Source organism: Phocoena phocoena, chromosome 16, assembly GCF_963924675.1.
Source record: "Phocoena phocoena chromosome 16, mPhoPho1.1, whole genome shotgun sequence".
Lineage (NCBI taxonomy): Eukaryota > Metazoa > Chordata > Mammalia > Artiodactyla > Phocoenidae > Phocoena > Phocoena phocoena.
Genome location: NC_089234.1, coordinates 61768288 through 61786961, shown reverse-complemented (window position 1 = coordinate 61786961; position 18674 = coordinate 61768288). Strand labels below are relative to the sequence as shown.

At 53.6% G+C, this 18674-nt stretch overlaps 1 protein-coding gene across 2 annotated transcripts in view; it reads left to right on the top strand.

The window, feature by feature from the left end:
• ADAMTS14 (ADAM metallopeptidase with thrombospondin type 1 motif 14) overlaps positions 1-17781 on the top strand; it is a 91853-nt gene extending 74072 nt beyond the window's left edge. For both annotated transcript variants that reach the window (XM_065893865.1, XM_065893864.1), the window contains exons 13-22: positions 1339-1472; positions 1836-1959; positions 2944-3024; positions 6471-6634; positions 9410-9578; positions 10027-10159; positions 12009-12216; positions 15256-15385; positions 15494-15604; positions 17288-17781. In XM_065893865.1, the coding sequence (XP_065749937.1) occupies positions 1339-1472; positions 1836-1959; positions 2944-3024; positions 6471-6634; positions 9410-9578; positions 10027-10159; positions 12009-12216; positions 15256-15385; positions 15494-15604; positions 17288-17781 (1748 nt within the window). The remainder of the gene's footprint in view (positions 1-1338; positions 1473-1835; positions 1960-2943; positions 3025-6470; positions 6635-9409; positions 9579-10026; positions 10160-12008; positions 12217-15255; positions 15386-15493; positions 15605-17287) is intronic.
• The last annotated feature ends 893 nt before the right edge of the window (positions 17782-18674 follow it).

Genomic DNA, 18674 nt, shown 5'->3' with positions numbered 1-18674 from the left:
GGAAGGGACCTTGGAGGCCTGTGTGTTGCCCGCCAGTGCACAGACCCCTCCAGAACATGCTTGTAGGGAGTGTCTTCTCCCTGCTTAGACTCCTCCTAGCCTGGGGAGCTCACCACTCCCGTGCCCCTGTCGGCTGGCTTCCAGGGCTGCCCAGAAACCCACCTGCCTGGGGTGCACTGGTCAGGGTCCTGCCTGTCTTTGGGAAGGTTGCAGCCCCCCACCACTTAGCCCCTGGCTCAGGTCCCGCCAGGAATGTGACTCCCCCTCTGCATGAAATCCAAAGTAGTATTGGATGTTGTGGCTCCGGACTTGAGTCCCGAGTGCTGGGGCAAGACGTCACCAGGTATCCCGGGAGCCCAGGGATGAGGACCCTGGAGCCAGATGGTTCCTTACAAATTTTGCTTTGGAAGCCTTGCACATCCATGCAGACCCACACAAGCTGCTGCAACAGGGGTGGAGAAGGGCTGCAAGGCCAATGGGGCAGCTGGACTTTGGGTTTTCTCGGGACTTTTAGACAAATTCCAGGAAGTTAGCTAAGCCCCAACCTCCCTTTTTCTAAGAAACACAGCAAGTGTTTATATGTTCTCCGGACCCTACCCTTGTAGGACGTTAATAGCCTTGATTTGATTGTTAGAACTAGAAAGGATCTCCCTCCTTCCCTCACTGCCACTCCATTTTGTAAACCCAAGCACAGACCACTGTTCTGCGTTACTTTCATGCAGCCTTCTAATGTTCGCAAGCATGGTAAGATTCACCATCGTACGTGTGACTGGTGATGTGTATGTGGAGGTCAGAGCAGGACTCAAGCCAGACTGCCTGGGTTAGAATCCTGGCTCTGCCTCTTACTGGGTGGCTGTATGGCCTTGAGCAAATTCCTTAACCTCTCTGGTCCTTGGTTTCCTCCTCTGTAATGCTACTTCCTTGGGGGTATTGAGAGGCTTAACTTAAGTTAATTCACGAAAAGCATTTAAAGTTGTACGGTAAGAATGTATAAAGGTTTTAGAAGCCTGGCACATAGTAAGCTTTCATTAAGTGTCGGCTTATTATTATTATTATTGTTTTATCACTTGATGTTTCTTAACAACGTGATGTGGCATTTTACTAATCAGGCGTAATAAATAAGGAACTGAGGCTCAGAGAGGTCAGATAATTTGCCCAAGGTCACATGGCTCATAAGTGACACAGCAAGGATTTTAAGCCCAGCTCCACACCTAGTTCTCCCCCCGTTGCCCAGAGCTGGCCCCTGGAGCTTCCTGTTCAGGCCACGTGTTAATGTCGGTCTAGGCCAACCCACCTTCTCTGAGCCCAGCTGGCTCAGTGTGGTCCCTTTCCCCACAGACGCCCAGAAGTGTGAGCTGATCTGCCAGTCAGAGGACACAGGGGACGTGGTCTTCATGAACCAGGTGGTCCACGACGGGACTCGCTGCAGCTACCGGGACCCGTACAGCGTCTGTGCCCGCGGCGAGTGCGTGGTAGGTGCCCCCCTCCTGGCTACCCACCCTCTGCCTGCCCCGGGAGACTGGAGGGCTGCACTGCCTCCTTCTGCTCCCTGGGAAGACAGGCATTGCCTCCCCTTCCTCACCCATGACACCCCTTGGTCCTCAACATGACCTTGGGATGCTGGAAAAGGGTTACTGCCCAACCCCATTCGGTGGGAGAGGTGTGGCCAGGTTTAAGACCTTGCCCATGTCACACGGTGACTCCAAGAATGCCTCTCGGTCCAGGGTCCTCTCCTGTCAGGGCCTGGGGACTGAGGAGGGGGCCAGGGGCTGCCAACCTGGGGGTGTTGGTGGGGCATGGAAGCCTCTTCCCGCTGACCCCGTCTCTGGCTTCAGCCCGTCGGCTGTGACAAGGAGGTGGGGTCCATGAAGGCAGATGACAAGTGTGGGGTCTGTGGCGGCGACAACTCCCACTGCAGGACTGTGAAGGGGACTCTGGGCAAGGCCTCCAAGCAGGCAGGTGAGCAGGTTAGGGCTGGGGGACGACCAGGAGGGGCTGGGGTTCTGGCCCAGCTAGCGTCCCTAGAGCCCGAACCATCCCTTAGGTGGGCCCTCCCTCCTTGAGCCGGGCCACAGTTCTGGTGCTGGGGGGGCGCCCTGGAGCCTGTCTCAGACCACAGCTGCCCCCGGCTGTGGTTCCTCATTTTCCAGGCATGCTGCGCCTGCACTTGGGCTCAGGAGCTCAGAAGCATTTCCTGCTTGGCACTGTGTTGTCCTAGGAACTCAGCCATCTCTTTGGCCTGGGGCTGTTAGTGGGAATGAGGGTCCAGACAGATCTGTAGATGAGGCCCAGGCTGGACTGGTAATTTCCTTTTTGCTCTTCTCTCTCACTTTTTTTTTTTTTTTTTTTTTAACTGAAGTGCTTCCTGCTTTGAACTCCTGGTGCCTTAGAGTTCCTTGACTTCCCTCCCCACGTCCAATCTGGCCACACTTGCTGTTGAAAAGGGCCAGATATTAGTCCTTTACACTTTAGTATGAACTAGATTCATTTCCCCTTGGGGAGTGTTTCACCTTTGCCATGCCTCTCCTTGTTGGGGGAAAGTTGATTGCTCTGAGAAAGGTTAGTTTTCAGGCCTCAGACTGGGAGGATCACGGGGGCCCCCCATGCTGGATCTTCATGGCCTATTTCATCAAGATTCCTACAGTGGCTTAAAGTGTGAGAAGAAAGAGGGGAGGGAAAGTCAGGAGAGAAAAGGAGGGTCAAGAAAGTGGCAAATAATAGGAACTAACACACACACAGAGCCCAGTAGTATTTATAGAGCATCTTAAGCTATATGAACTGTGATCCTCTCAGCACCTTATGGAGAAGGGCCCATTCCTATTTTACAGACAAAGAAACTGAGGTTCCTGGGTATCTGTGAGGAGAGGGGGTGATGGGGGATGCTGGCAGTGGGGCTACCCGCTCAGGATGCTCATGGTTTTTCTGCATCTTCCTCTGTGGCAGGAGCTCTCAAGCTGGTGCAGATCCCAGCAGGTGCCAGGCACATCCAGATTGAGGAGCTGGAGAAGGTCCCCCACCACATTGGTGAGTGCCAGGGTGCCAGGAGATGGGCAGCCAGGCCCTGGGACCTGCCCTCGGGTGTGGGGGGAGCTGGGAGGGCAGAGGAGAGGATTCTAATGCAGAGGGCATTTCATGAGTTTGAGTAATGGGAGAGAACCCTTTTTTTTTTTTTTTTTTGGCGGTATGCGGGCCTCTCACTGATGGGGCCTCTCCCTTTGCGGAGCACAGGCTCCGGACGCACAGGCCTAGCGGCCATGGCTCACGGGCCTATCCGCTCCGCGGCATGTGGGATCTTCCCGGACCGGGGCACGAACCCGTGTCCCCTGCATCGGCAGGCGGACTCTCAACCTCTGCGCCACCAGGGAAGCCTGAGAGAACCCTTTTTTATTGATTGATTGAATTTTATTCATGTTGAAATGGGAACCTGCTACATGGTTCAAATATCAGAAGGTATGAAAGGAGATCCAGTGAAGATTCCCCCCCCCAGCCCACAGCCCCCATGGGCAGATTTCTTTGGGGGGTGATGAGAATGTTCTGGAATTAGACAGTGGTGATGATTGCACAGTCACTGAATTGCATACTTTGAAAGGCAGAATGGTTTGGTATGTGAATTATATCTCAATTTGAAACACATAAGCATGGTTTGGCGGAGGCTCCTGGCAAGCAGGTGGGCAAAAGGCCGCTGCCCGCACGTTGGGCTGTGGCTGGGTTCCCCCACACTCGTCTCTGCTCAGGCTCCTTACTGAGGGCACGTGGGCTGTGATGTCACTGGGCCTCAGCATGTCACAGAGGCCGCTCTTACCCACTGTGCCCACCAAGTCACCCTGCTTGTCACCAGCTCGTCATAAACACGAACCCAAAACCTAACATCTCTGGGCAAGCTTGTATATTACAAAAGTGCTGACTTTTCATATTTTTAGGTTATTGTTAAAATAATACAAAACATTTTTAAAGTCTCCTGGAGAACTTGCACTCCCTGGAGAATACATCTGCATTAGCACAGCTGTAAAAATTCCTAACCTGCTCTGGAGGGCACCTGAGTGTAGTCCAAGCAGGCATAAGGCACAAGGGGAAACTGATGCGCAAAGTGGCTTGTGGGCCCTCTGTGTGCCCTCATTCACTTGCGGGGTGAGCCAGTCTGGGCCTGGGTCTCCCATCTTCTACCCCGTGCCCCTGCCAACTGCACCTCTGCACAGGGGGTGTGAGACGGGAGGGCTTTGGCTTGGCCGCCTCCCTGCCCACTTGCCTGTCTGGCTGTGGAGAATTACGCCTGCACAGGGACAAGGAGAGAAGGTCATTTACCCCTGGAAGAGGATGGTTGCTTACAGACACTCCTCCTACTGCACCCCTACAGATGATTCCATAATGTCAGCAGTCCCTTGGGCCCCTGGCCAGCCCCTTCCACCCACGGCCCCCCAACCCCGCTCAGATGTCCAGCCCTTCCAAGGAGCTAGATGGGCTTGTAGGCAGCAGGTGGGCTTCCCTGGAGGTCAGGGCAGAGGCTCCTAGCACCTGTGGCAGGCTCTGGGCGGGCACACTTGCTGTGTGTTTATGGGGTGCGGGTTAGAGCTCTCCAGGAGCCTGGGGGAGAGGGAAGCAGGACTGAGACCTGTCGTCAGCACAGGTTGTGTGATTATACGTGTGTGAGATCCGCAGCGGCCCTGGTGTAAATGTGCAGAATGTGTATGTGGGAGTGAGCGTGTGTGTGCCCGTGTGTGTGCACACGCGTGCTAACAGGGTATGTACTCTCTGGAGAAGCCCGGGACAGGTGGCAGCCTTGGCAGTGAAGGCTGAGGCCCTGGTCCAAATGTGTGAGGCGCTCCTGGAATTTGGGGTCATGGACTCTGAAAGGAAGTGGAGGGAAGACAAGCCGTGCTGTTAATACCCACCGTGTGTGGGGCTTTGCGCTGGCGCTTTTCATGCGTTACCTCGTCGGAGCCTCACGATAACCCTCTTGTTATCCCGTTTTGCAGTTGAGGAAATTGAGGCTCCGAGAAGTTAAAAGAGTTGCTGGAGGTACCGAGTGGGTCAGTGGTAGGACCTGGGCTCAGAGCTGGTAGGAGGTGGTGGAGATTCCAGCCCACCACCCCCAGGAAGGCGGGGTGTACATCCAGGGACCAGGGACAGCAGTGGTCGTGAGCTGCGGAGGCAGACAAGGGCCTGAGGAGATGCTCAGCTCTAGCCTGGAGGGTCTGGTGATTCTGGGGGCTGGCAGAGATCAGGTCGTGGGAAAGGAGGGGGCGTCTCTCTTCCCACTCAGCAGGGAGGCTGGCCCTCCCGAGAGCTGGGCTACCAGCCTCTGTGTGTCCAGGACACACCCTTGCCCCTCTCCGGGCCTCTGATTCCCCATCTGGATTAATAACAGCACCGACCTCAGGATGCGTGTGAGGATCCCACTGAGGCGGGAGCAGAGTAAACAGCACGTGGTTCATGCCCTGGATCCTTAGCTCTTATAATTACACCAGGTGGGGACACCCCGGGGCTCCAGAGCCTTTGCCATCCCCACCTGGCTGGGGGCTCGGGTCCCACTGTGCAGCCATTCTCTGACCCCTGATGCCTCCAGGGTGAATGAGGCTGTAACTCGGGGGCCTTTGCTGGGGCGTCTGCAGCTACACACCTTCCGCCCGCCGGTCACCCAGCGCCTTTCAGTTACAAGTTGTGAGTTACTCGCTGACTGGGACTTTAAGGGGGAAAAATGAACAGATATTTTTTATACTCCGGCTCTGTGCCAGGCCCTGTGCTGGGCTAAGGACGCTGAGATGGAGGAGGTACACTGACAGGCTATGGGAGAGACAGGATATCTGTAATTGCAACAGTGCTAAAAGTCAGATGCTGATTTGATGACCGTAATAGTGCCTACCATTATTAAGTGCCAACTGCGTGCCATGCACTCTGCCTAGTTCTTTATATATATGAACTCCTTTGATTGTCCCAAGAGCCCCATGGCAGGGTAGGTGGGCAAGGGATACTGCGATTATCCTCATGGGGCAGCAGCCCTATGAGCTAGGTAGAATTACCATTCCCATTTTACAGATGGTAAAACTGAGGCAACACAGGGCGGCTAAGTAACTTTCCCAGATCAATCCGGCTCCAGAGCCTGTACTCTTAGCCTCTATGCTCTGCTGTCGAAGTTGTAGGGAGGGCAAATCCCCGAGGACTGGACAATCAAAGAAGGCTTCATGGAGGAGGGGAGAATTGTGCTGAGCCTTAAATGTGGGTGGAGATTAGTCGGGCAGGAAGAAGGGGAGACAAGGTGAGAGGAATGGTGTGCACCAGGGTCCAGAGGCAGGGGTGCTATGTGGGGGCAGTGGGATGATCCATCGGACTGGAGAAAGGCTCAGATGGGAAGGAGTGACAGGTGGGCAGGGAGCCCCTAGGGGCCCACTGGGACGGCCTTGAAACCCCTGAGGTGTGGCTGGTGCTCCTGTGGAGGGGAATAGAAATCTGTGTGACCCTCTCCCCATGGCCAGCGGTGAAGAACCAGGTCACAGGCAGCTTCATCCTCAACCCCAAGGGCAAGGAAGCCACGAGCCGGACCTTCACTGCAATGGGCCTGGAGTGGGAGTACGCGGTGGAGGACGCCAAGGAGAGCCTCAAGACCGGTGGGCCCCTGCCGGAAGCCATTGCCGTCCTGGTGAGTCCCCACCCTGCATGGTGGCCCCTACCCGCCCCACCGCACCCCCCCGCTTGCTGCCCCAGCCCATCCCCTAGCTCACCGTCTCTGCTGCTGAGTCAGCGCAGGCCTGGTGGAAATCCTGTTCTGGTGTCTTCAGGAGCCTGGGCAAGGCCAAGATGCCCTCTGAGCTTCGAGGCTGGGAGGATGGCAAGTGAGGAGGAAAAAAGAAATGGTTGTCTCACTGTCTGATCAGAGATGCCCCACACAGGGAGTCTGTTCTCCTTAACACGGGGTCAGAAATAGGGCCCAGGAGGAGCTGGAGGGATCTGGGTTGGTCCCCCCATCGTTCTGCCATCATCCAGTATCCAGTTGCATTATGGCTTTGCCAGCAAGTGAGTCCAGGAGTCCAGTGGCCTGTGGCCCAGGAGTGCTGTCAGGCACTGCCAGCCTCCTGAGAGGGGGATGGGGCCACTGTCCCAGCTGAGGCCCACCTCTGCCCACACCCCCTCTTCCTAGACCATAAGCCAGGGCTTACGGAGCAGGGATCGTTAACTCAGGAGACCAGACCGGGAGGGGCTCTATTGGCACCGGCTGGTGGCAGGGAGACCTTCTACAGGCTTTGTTCCTGGTGCTACCCTCATTAGTCAGGGAGGTCCTAGAGGGCAGGCTCTGAAGCCTATTGATGTCAGCATATTAATTCAGTCCAGCATGTGCTTCCTACTCACCCTATATTTGTTGTCCACCCATACACCCATGGCTGATTAATTTTCAACGAGAGTACCAAGACCATTCAGTGGGAAAAGAAGAATCTCTTCAACTAATGGTGCTGGGACAACCGGACATGCACATGCGGAAGAATGAAGTTGAACCCCTGCCTCACACCATATACCCAAATCAGCTCAAGATAGATCAAAGCCCCGAGTACAAGAGCTAGATATGATACCAAAAGCATGAGCAACAGCAACAAAAAAGATATAAATTGGTCTTCATGGAAATCGAAAGCTTTTGTACATCAAAAAAGACGTTTTGAAGAAAGTGAGAAGATAACCTGAACAGACTGGGAGAAAATATTGGCAATCCTATATGTGATGAGAGTCTCTATTGTAGACCATCTTCTAGAGTCAGGCAGTGTGGGTGCTCTGGTGAGCAGGACAGACCAGCAGACATGGTTCCTACCTTCACTGGAACTTAGGTGTGTGGGAAGGAGAATCACCGACGGGCACACAGGCTGTTCTCAGGCCTGGCACACAGTAGCTGCTTAGCTTGAGTTGTTTTTTTTTTTTTAAAAAACATCTTTATTAGAGTATAATTGCTTTACAATGGTGTGTCAGTTTCTGCTTTATAACAGAGTGAGTCAGTTATACATATACATATGTCCCCACGTCTCTTCCCTCTTGCGTCTCCCTCCCTCCCACCCTCCCTATCCCACCCCTCTAGGTGGTCACAAAGCACCAGCTGATCTCCCTGTGCTATGTGGCTGCTTCCCACTAGCTATCTATTTTACGTTTGGTAGTGTATATATGTCCATGCCACTCTCTCACTTTGTCACAGCTTACCCTCCCTCCTCCCCATATCCTCAAGTCCATTCTCTAGTAGGTCTGCGTCTTTATTCCCATCTTGCCCCTAGGTTCTTCTGACCATTTTCTTTTTTAGATTCCATATATATGTGTTAGCATACAGTATTTGTTTTTCTCTTTCTGACTTACACTTCACTCTGTATGACAGTCTCTAGGTCCATCCACCTCACTACAAATAACTCAATTTCATTTCTTTTTATGGCTGAGTAATATTCCATTGTATATATGTGCCACATCTTCTTTATCCATTCACCCGATGATGGACACTTAGGTTGCTTCCATGTCCTGGCTATTGTAAATAGAGCTGCAGTGAACATTGTGGTACATGACTCTCTTTGAATTATGGTTTTCTCAGGGTATATGCCCAGTAGTGGGATTGCTGGGTCGTATGGTAGTTCTATTTGTAGTTTTTTAAGGAACCTCCATACTGTTCTCCATAGTGGCTGTATCAATTTACATTCCCACCAAGAGTGCAAGAGTGTTCCCTTTTCTCCACACCCTCTCCAGCATTTATTGTTTGTAGATTTTTTTTTCTGTTTTGGAGTTTATATTATTTTGCTGTTGTTATTTTTATTTTTTAACATCTTTATTGGAATATAATTGCTTTATAATGCTGTGTTAGTTTCTGCTTTATAACAAAGTGAATCAGTTATACATATACATATGTTCCCATATCTCTTCCCTCTTGAGTCTCCCTCCCTCCCACCCTCCCTATCCCACCCCTCTAGGTGGTCACAAAGCACCAGCTGATCTCCCTGTGCTATGCGGCTGCTTCCCACTAGCTATCTGTTTTACGTTTGGTAGTGTATATATGATGATGGCTATTCTGACCGGTGTGAGATGATACCTCATTGTAGTTTTGGTTTGCGTTTCTCTAATGATTAATGATGTTGAGCATTCTTTCATGTGTTTGTTGGAAATCTGTGTATCTTCTTTGGAGAAATGTCTATTTAGGTCTTCTGCCCATTTTTGGATTGGGTTGTTTGTTTTTTTGATATTGAGCTGCATGAGTTGGTTGTATTAGCCTCAGTTTTGCCATGTGGCTACAGGTCTGAAAGGCCTCGCCAGTGTGTGCTCAGTGCTGCCCCCTCCTGGCTCTCACTGGTTCTGCTTCTGACCCCACATCCTCCCCTTTGACCCCTCTTCCCCGGTCTCCCTATGCTGGCCTTACTTCCCTGCTCTCCAGTCCTTTGCCACCTCGTCTGTCTCCCTTCAGGTGCTCCCCCCAGCTGAGGGTGGCCCCCGCAGCAGCCTGGCCTACAAGTACGTCATCCACGAGGACCTGCTGCCCCTTATCGGGAGCAACAACGTGCTCCTGGAGGAGACGGACACCTACGAGTGGGCACTCAAGAACTGGGCACCCTGCACCAAGGCCTGCGGAGGAGGTACTCGCTTGCCTGACCGCAGACGCCTTGTGGGAGGAGTGGGAGGGGTCGGGGGCCTGACATCGTCTCCACTTGGCATGTCCCCGGCTCGTGCCTCAGTTTCTCCTTGAAGGTCTCTGGGGTGTGGCAGGGTGCCTGGGCAGGGCCTTGGGGCTGGGCTGGGGGTGCTAGAGCAGTATCCGGGGCAGGACCTCTGCCCTGTAAGGGCTCACCAGCTGCGCGCAGAGACAGCAGCCCACGTCCCCACCTGTGCTATACCAGTGACACCTGAGATGGGCTGGTCAAGGAAGGCTTCTTCAGAAAGTGACTTGGGGATGGGAAGATGCAAAGGCACAGAGGGAGGGGGGATTGGCTGCAGTCTCTCCGGAGCTCACTGTCCCTGAGGCTCTGGGCAGGACAGTGGGGGCCTGGTGAGACTGACCCCCACGGCAGGCTGTCCTCCCTTCAGGGATCCAGTTCACCAAGTACGGCTGCCGGCGCCGACGAGACCACCACATGGTCCAGCGGCACCTGTGCGACCACAGGAAGAGGCCCAAGCCCATCCGCCGGCGCTGCAACCAGCACCCGTGTGCCCAGCCTGCGTGAGTGCTTTCTGGGGGAGGGACAGGAGGCTGACCGCAGACCCTCTCTCTGCCCTGACGTCAGGACGAGGGGCAGGTGAGCCTGCTTCCGCCAGCGCTGGAGGGTGGAGGCACGTAGCCCCCGCAGCTGGGACTTCTTGAGCAGAGAGCACCCACACGCCAGCCTCTGCCCATGGCCCGCGCAGGCTTCCTTGCCCGTCCATCCCCTCTGGGATTTCTGCATTAACTTTCACTCCCAGAAGGAGGAAGATGCTGCCTTTGTTCTACTCCTCCCAGGATTATTTTACAGATGGGGAAGCTGAGGCCCGATCTGGGGACACAGCTTTCCCTCAGTGATCCAGGGGGTCCATGCAGGTGAAGAGGATTTCAGTGTTTCCAGAACCTAGGCCAGGACGCTGTCTACCAGTCCTTCCCTGCCCAGTCATCTGGGGCCCAGGGATGCGGTCTGGCCTTCCAGCCCCGAGCTGTGGTCTAGCCCCTGATTGGGATTCCCTGGCCTGAGGACACAGGCTCTTTTTGAGCCCAAGGTCATGTTCTTGGGGTTACTTGGAGGTGGCTTTGGGGAGAGGAGAGAGCTATAATCTGTGGAGGATCGATGTCTGGTCTCTGGGCCTGTTGCCCAGCTCGTCCTCAGCCCCAGCAGGCTTCTCTAGTGGCCCCCAGGTAGGGCCGAGGGTGGCTGGCCAGTAGGAAACCATGAAGAGCTGAGTCCATCCTCCTGCCTCCCAGGAGTCCTCCCAGGGTTGGGGGGTCCCAACTCGGCCTTGCTGATCCACAGCAGCTCTGCTCCCACAGGGTAGAGGGACCTCAGAGCCAGGGCGGGAGCTGCTGACCGGTGCTAGAGGCTGCCATGGCCTCCCTGTGCCTGGCCCGGGCCACGATCCCCAGCCCCCTGGCTCTCCATGGTTCTTTTTTATGTATTACTTTTTATTCAGGCCACTTTGCCCGCAAACATCTGTGATCACAGAGCATGCGGGGCTAACTCTGCCATGACCCCTAGCAGGTCACCCCACCCTGGCTTGTCTCCTTATCTGTAAAATGTCAAATGAAGTTTCGGGGCTTTTTGTTTTGTTTGTTAAGGGAAGGGGTTGGCTAAAGCCATCGTTTACTAAATGATGCCTCAGGAAACAGAGGGGAGTGGGAGTTGGGGGCTGCCCCTCCGTCCACCCCACCAGAGCAGTTTTGCTTTTGTCTAACTCTTCCAGTGGGCGCCTGCTTAAGGTGCTGCTGGAAGCTGCTCTGTGGCTAAAAGACGCTTGGAGACTAGCGGCTTAGCTGATCAGCACCAAAGCTCTGCAGGCGCTGACGGTGATAGTCATAGTGCCTGCACTTACGACATGCCTACTGCATGCCGTGCACTCTGCCATGTGCTTCACATACACAGGTCCTTTAATTGTCCCAAGAGCCCCATGGTAGGGGCTTCTACTCTGCAAGCTGTGATTTTCATCCGTTTGTGCTCGGCTGAATGTCAGCACCTAGGACAGTGCCTGCGCATGATAGACACGCGAATATTTATGAAGTGTTGAAAGAATCCTGATGTAAAGATGGGGTAACTGAGGCTTAGGGGGGTTAATAGCTTGTCCAAGGACCTGCAGGGTGTCAGGATTTAAATATGCATTATACTCATTTTTCAGATGAGGAAACAGAGGAGAGAATACGTGACCTCCCTAAGGCCACACGCCTGACAGCTGCAGAGCCACGTGGGTGGTTGGCTTAGCCCCCAAGCATTCTGAAGCCCAAACCATCTCTGTGGCTCCTGCCTTTGGTGGTTCAGGGAGTGGGAGTGGCCCTGGGAGGAAGTGTCCCATAGTCCCGCCTTTCCTCCACCTTTCTCCCTGTCTGTCTCCAGGTGGGTGACGGAGGAGTGGGGCACCTGCAGCCGGAGTTGTGGGAAGCTGGGGGTGCAGACTCGGGGAGTGCAGTGCCTGCTGCCCCTCTCCAACGGTACCCACAAGGCCATGCCGGCCAAGGCCTGCCCCGGGGACCGGCCCGAGGCCCGCCGGCCCTGCCACCGCGTGCCCTGTCCAGCCCAGTGGCGGACGGGAGCCTGGTCCCAGGTGAGCTGTCCTCAGGGCGTGGGAGGGGCTGGGCCGACAGGCACCTGCCTTGCAAAGTCAAGGAAGAGGACGGTCTGGGTGGAGGAGCTGCAGAGAGATCTGGCGCTCCCTGCAGGCCGAGTGTTTCTGGCTGAATCCCTCTCCCCACATCTGATCTGATTTTTCTCAAAACTAAGTCCAACGATATGCTGGGCCATGGTTTTGGGCTTGGCCTTTATATCCATTCACTATCAGCTTTGACCTTCACAGAGTTAGGAGGCCTGGGCTAATATCCCTGTGTTACAGATGAGCAAATTGTAAGACACTCTTTTTTTTTTTTTTTGCGGTACGCGGGCCTCTCACTGTTGTGGCCTCTCCCGTTGTGGAGCAACAGGCTCCGGACGCGCAGGCTCAGCGGCCATGGCTCACGGGCCCAGCCACTCCGCGGCATGTGGGATCTTCCCGGACCGGGGCACGAACCCGTGTCCCCTGCATCGGCAGGCGGACTCTCAACCACTGCGCCACAAGGGAAGCCCCAAGACACTCTTGTATTAAGAAATATTTACTGGGACTCCCCTGGATGTCCAGTGGTTAAGACTCGGCACTTCCACTGCAGGGCGCACGGGTTCAATCCCTGGTCGGGAAACTAAGGTGCCAAGTACGTTCCAGGCACACTGTGCTAAGAATGCCTGGAACCCACTACCAACCAGACAGACCTGATTCTTGTCCTCATGGTGCTTACTGTCTAGTGAGGGAGACGTAAGAGACAAGTACCAATAACAAAAGCATTGACAGGTTGCAGTTGGAGCTGAGCAGAGGTAAACAGGGTAACATATCAGGGAGGGCCTCTCTGAGGAGGTGACATTCGAGCTGAGACCTGAGGTGTGAGCCATATGAAGACCCTGAGACACGAACAACCTTGCCATGTTCCAGAAACCTAAAGGGCATTGGGACTAGAGCTTAATGAGAGGGGCAGGGGTTACACGACATCTTTGGAGAGTGGGCAGGGGGTCAAATCCTGCAGGGCTTTATGAGGAGTTAGAGTTATTCTAAGAGCAGCAGGAAACTTGAAAGGTTTTAACGTGTATGTCACCAGCTCTGATTTCAGGTTTAAAGATCACTCTGGCAGCTCTGTAGCAAGTTCATTGCTGGGAGGCCAGGGAAGAAAAAGGCAAACAGTAAGAAGGTTGTGGAATAGTCCAGGGGCCACAGGGAAGTTTTTTCAAGTTTGGGGTTTTCTCTTAAAAATGAGTTTGATATGAACCTTGAAGACATTATGTAGAGTGAAATAAGCCAGACACAAAATGACAAATACAGTATGATTCCACTTATGTGAGACACCTAGAGCAGTCAAATTCATAGGGAGAGAAAGTAGAAGTGTGGTTGCCAGGGACCAGGGGAGAGGGGAGTGGGAAGTTAATGTTTAATGGGCACAGAATTTCAGTTTGGGAAGAAGAAACTGTTCTAGAGATGGATGGTGGCGATGGTTGTGCAGTAATGTGAATGTACTTAGTACCACTGAACTGTACACTAAAAAATGGTTACAATGTAAATTTTATGATCTGCGTATTTGATTACAATTTTTAAAACCTCCTTCGATCATGGAAATAAGCACAGTGATGTTTATTGTAACAGCAGAATATCAGGAAATATTCTAAATATCTATCCATAGGAAATTGGACCCCCCTCAAAAAAAACCCCTTGCTCTATTCATGTAATAAAATACTATACAGCAAGAAAAATGAATAAGCTTGAGCCGTACTCATCAATATAGATAACCCTCAGAAAAATAGGTGAGAGAAAGCACTGAAGTATGAAGGAAGTAGCACTACCGATGGGGATACGATTTACTTAAAGTTTAAAAAGGCACAACGCGGTATTTGAAAATGCGCCAGAATACTGATTTACTGAAGTTGCTAGTGGGGGTGTTTGAACAGGCGTTCATGACCAACTTCCTCATACCTTCCTGTAGGCTTGAAATATTGCATAATACAGAGTATTTTAAAGAACTAAAAATCCCCACACAACCTGTGCAGATTTTATATTCTTCTCCATAATATATAGCTTTATTTGTTTGAATATAAACCAGAAAGACCGCTGATCCATAAAGGGCCCCTTACGTAAAACAGGGAGGTGACAGCTGGTGGAAGATAGTTGCCCCTGTAAGATGGGCAGAGCCTTCCAGAGCTATTGCTGTTTGTAATTATTCCTCCTGGGAAGATGAGCCGTCTTTGTCCCACTGTTCTGTGTGGCATGTGACCCTTGTGTCTCCTTTGCTCATCACCTGCCCTGGTATGAGAAGTGGACCTTTGCAAGTCCTTCCCATCCCGCTAGGAGAGGCTGTGCTCAGTGCCTACAAACCCGGTGACCTGGTCACGTAGGGCACCCTTGCTTTTCCTGAAGCCACCCCACCCCTTTATCAGAGTATGTGGGTTCCAGGGCATGATGTGTGTGGCAGCCCTTTCAAATGGTCTTCTGTTCCTTGTACCCACACCTTTCCCTCTTAGAGAAGAAGACACTTTTGAGCATGTCTCTACAAGCTGAGTGTTGGGAACAAAGTCATTGAATGTCAGAGCTAGAGGGGTCTATGGTGACCCCATCATCCAGTTCTCTCAGCTTAGCTGTTGTTACAGTCTGGGTTCCTACATCCCCTTAACAAGGTATCATCAAGTGCATGGACCTGCCTCAGGTCCCTTGGGCTAGTGGATGGCAGCAGGGTGATACACAAAATATTTAAGGACCCAGGCACAGGCCAGACAGAGTGAAAACAAGCAGTAGTGCCGGAATGGGGTCCCACAGGCCCCCTCCAGATGGTGGGAAGGTTCAGGGGCTTCCAAGATCGGGGCAGTGGCTCTTTCCCACCTGGTACAGGAGTATTTGACAGTTGCTGTGCTGTCCTGGAGAGGCTGTTGAGAGCAGTCCTTGCATGTCCCTCTGGTCCAGCAGAGACTTGGCACCCTTCTCTGTCCCCTTTCTGTCCTGGGCACTGGCTGGACTGCAGAGCTCACCGCCTCCTTCCACTGTCTCTCCACACCTCCCGCCCCCGTCTCCCCATGGCAGTGCTCCGTCACTTGCGGAGAGGGCGTCCAGCTGCGGCAGGTGGTGTGCCGGGCCAACGCCAGCAGTCTGGGGCAGTGTGAGGGGGACAAGCCGGACACGGTCCAGGTCTGCAGCCTGCCCGCCTGCGGAGGTAAGCCGGGTAGGATGGGGGTCAAGCCCAGCTCCTCCGGCCTAGACCTGAGGCCCAGCTTGGCTGGCTTCCCAGCCCAAATACTAGAGCTGCTTTTCCCCTTCACAGGAAATCTCCAGAATTCCACAGTGAGGGCTGACGTCCGAGAACTTGTGACCCCAGACGGGGAGTGGGTGCCACAATCTGGGCCCCTAGATCCCATCAACAAGATATCATCAAGTAAGTGTATCTCTGGACCCCACCCCCTCCCCATTCTTCCAGTGTTCACGGCATTGTGGGCATGGGCCGTGCAGTGGAGTGGACCCAGCTTCCAGTCTGTCCACGTGACCTTAGCCTCTTGGAGCCTTGGATTCCTCAGCTGTGAGGTGGGGATGATGCTTATATTGGTCCATGGTTCCTTATCTGCAGTTCCAAAATACTGAAAGCTGCAAGTGTCCCCCTAAATTTGGTGCAGACTCACTGGGGAGCAAAATCTGAACTGAACTAACGAGAGATTAGTTATTCTTTTGCTACGGAAACATTGCCGTATTTGGTTGCACGGTGACCTCCAGTCTCCACTGGGGACATTAATGTAAACACACTGAATATTACTCTTCTAACCTCAGAAGTTCTGAATTATGAACCATATCTGGTTCCAAGATTTTTGGATAAGCAATTGTAGTTCTGAGCTCTCTTTATAGGTCTGTTGAGAGAATTAAATGAGATAATGCATGCATTCCTGCTTAGTAGTCAGCCAACAGCAAATATAGTAGCAGTCATTTCTCTCTGCTTCACGATCAGGAGCCCAGCAGCTCACCCTCTCATCTTTCCATCCATCCACCCATCCATCCATTAATAAATATTAACTAAGCACCTACTATATACCAGGCTCTGTGTTCTGTGCTTCCTTCCTAGGTTCCTTCTCTGTTTCCCTTTCTTACCTTCCCAAGGACCAGGGCCTGACAAGATGAGTAGCAGAAAGATCCCAGACCCAAACTCCTAGTTAGAGGATCAGTTGGCTGTGTGACCTTGTACAAATTCGTGAAACTCTCTGAGCTCAGCGACCTCATCTGTAAAATGGAGGGGTCTGATTAAATGTCCTCAAAGGAACTTCTGGCTCCAGTCTTGCTGCTGCTCTGCTCCTGTGCTGAGGCTCAGGCTGTTCAAGTGCTTGGGTTTCCTTTCCTTTTCCTCTGGGAGCAAAGGGGAGCTCTGATTCTGACCCTAGAATTCTAGCGCCATCTAGAGGCCACTGGCTTTCCATTTTCTCTAGTCTCTCTCCTGTTCCCCTAAGCCAGCACCCTACCTTTTCTCTCTTCTCTTTCTCTCCCCCTCCTCTCCTCTTCCCTGTCCCCCTCCTTTTCTCTTTCCCTGGAAAAATTAATAGAAAGCAAAGCTCCTGCCTTCACATCATCTGGAGAGACCTACCTGAAGTTATCACAGAAATGCAAAAACATTTTTAGATGACATTTGAACAAGAGCAAACAAAACTAATATAATGAGCACCCCTCTATGCCAGGAACTTTACAGATGCTACTTACAATAATCATATTATTATTCATTGGTAAATGTCAGCATTATCCCCATTTCACAGAAGAAACTGAGTGTTGGACAGTTTAAATGACTTGCCCGAAGCCTTGCAGCTTTTTAGTGACAGAGCCTTGATCGGAACCTAGGTCTGCTTGATTCCAAGTTTGTTGGTGGGGGGCTTACTGTTCCAAATGCGTGCTCACCAGGGGCAGGACGTTTAAGCTGCTCGTCACAGTGTGAGTAACCCGGGCATCTGCCTGGCCCTGGCCAGAGTGGATCGGATTCCTTTGGGTTGATTGGGAGGTGGTGAGGGCGGGAGGTGGAGGGCTGAGTGGGGGTTGTAACCTGGCTGATGGGCGTCCTCCAGCATCGGTCCTTGTGCTGTGTGTGCAGCGGTGCCCTGTGTGGAGGACAGGTCCGTCTTCTGCCAGATGGAAGTGCTTGATCGCTACTGCTCCATCCCTGGCTACCACCGGCTGTGCTGTGAGTCCTGTACCACGAAGGCCTCGGGCCCTGACGCGAGCCCGGACCCCAGCCTGGCCTCACCGCCACCCTTCTCCACTCCTGGGAGCCCCTTCCGAGGACCCAAGGCCCCTCCAGAGGCTGTGGAGCCCACTGTGGGACCAGCGGGATCAGACGGCCATCAGCATGGCCGAGCCACACAGCTCCCAGGACCTCTGGGCACAAGCTCCCCAGTGAGCCAGCGCCACTTTGCTGCCCAGAAACGGAACCCTACAGTATTCTGGGGCACTTCTCCTAGTGCCCCCCGGGGACTGCCCTGGGGCTGGGCTGGGGCCCCTACACCAGTCTCTGAAGATAAGGGGCAGCTCAGGGAAGACCCGAAGCATCCAGGCACCAGCCTTCCCACCACCTCCCCGGTGACATGAGCCTGGCCTTGCCCATCCCTCCGGTCAAGTTTACATGCTCTGTGCTGCCCCAGACATCCCGGCTCAGAGGACACACAGCGGGGCCGGGGCAAGCACGGACTGCCTTTTAAATTATTTGCCTTCTTATTGTTCTAGTTTGGGGCTGTGACACTTTTCACCCCATGAAGTGGGTCTATGAGGAAGAAACAGATCAGGGAAAGCCCTAACCGGAGATACCTCAGCAAGCAGCCCAGGTGACCGAATCAAACCTCTCAGGGGCTCCTGGCTGTCTCTCCTGCCAGGACTGAGGGCCAGCTAAGTCCCCCCCCCCCCCAAAACACACACACACAGCCACCGGGCCTCACACTGCCTCCCTTTGCCAGAAATTGTGGGGACCCCTGTGGAGACCCTGAGTACCAGGCTCCTCTGCCAAGAGGGGCAGAGCAGGGCCGGGAAAGGTCGGGGGAACCCTCACAGGGTGGTCCAAGAGGAAGTGGGCTGGGGCCGAATGTGGTCGTGAGGCTCCAGCTGCAGGGCTAGGGTGGGCGGGAGGCCAGTTCATCTCAGACCCAGCTCTTCATAGCGAGAGCTCCAGACAGCTCCTCTGGCCATGGCCAAAGGGCAGAGTCCACCTTGCACTTGCTGGCTGGAGGGCCATGTTGGTGGCCACCTCTGCCCCTGAAGGTGGCACTTCCTATTACTTCCGGTGCCTCCAGTTTACAGGTGGGCCTTTTAACCTCACCCACGGCCCCCCTGAGAAGGGGGCTCTGGACACTCTGGAACATGTGTCCTCATCGTCCAGGGGGTCCCCAGCTGGTGCTAGGCCCCCTGGCTGGACCAGGAACGGCAACTGTGGTCGTCACTCCGGCGCGTGAAGAGAGCACGGGCTGGAAGGTGACTTTGTGGGGCACAGA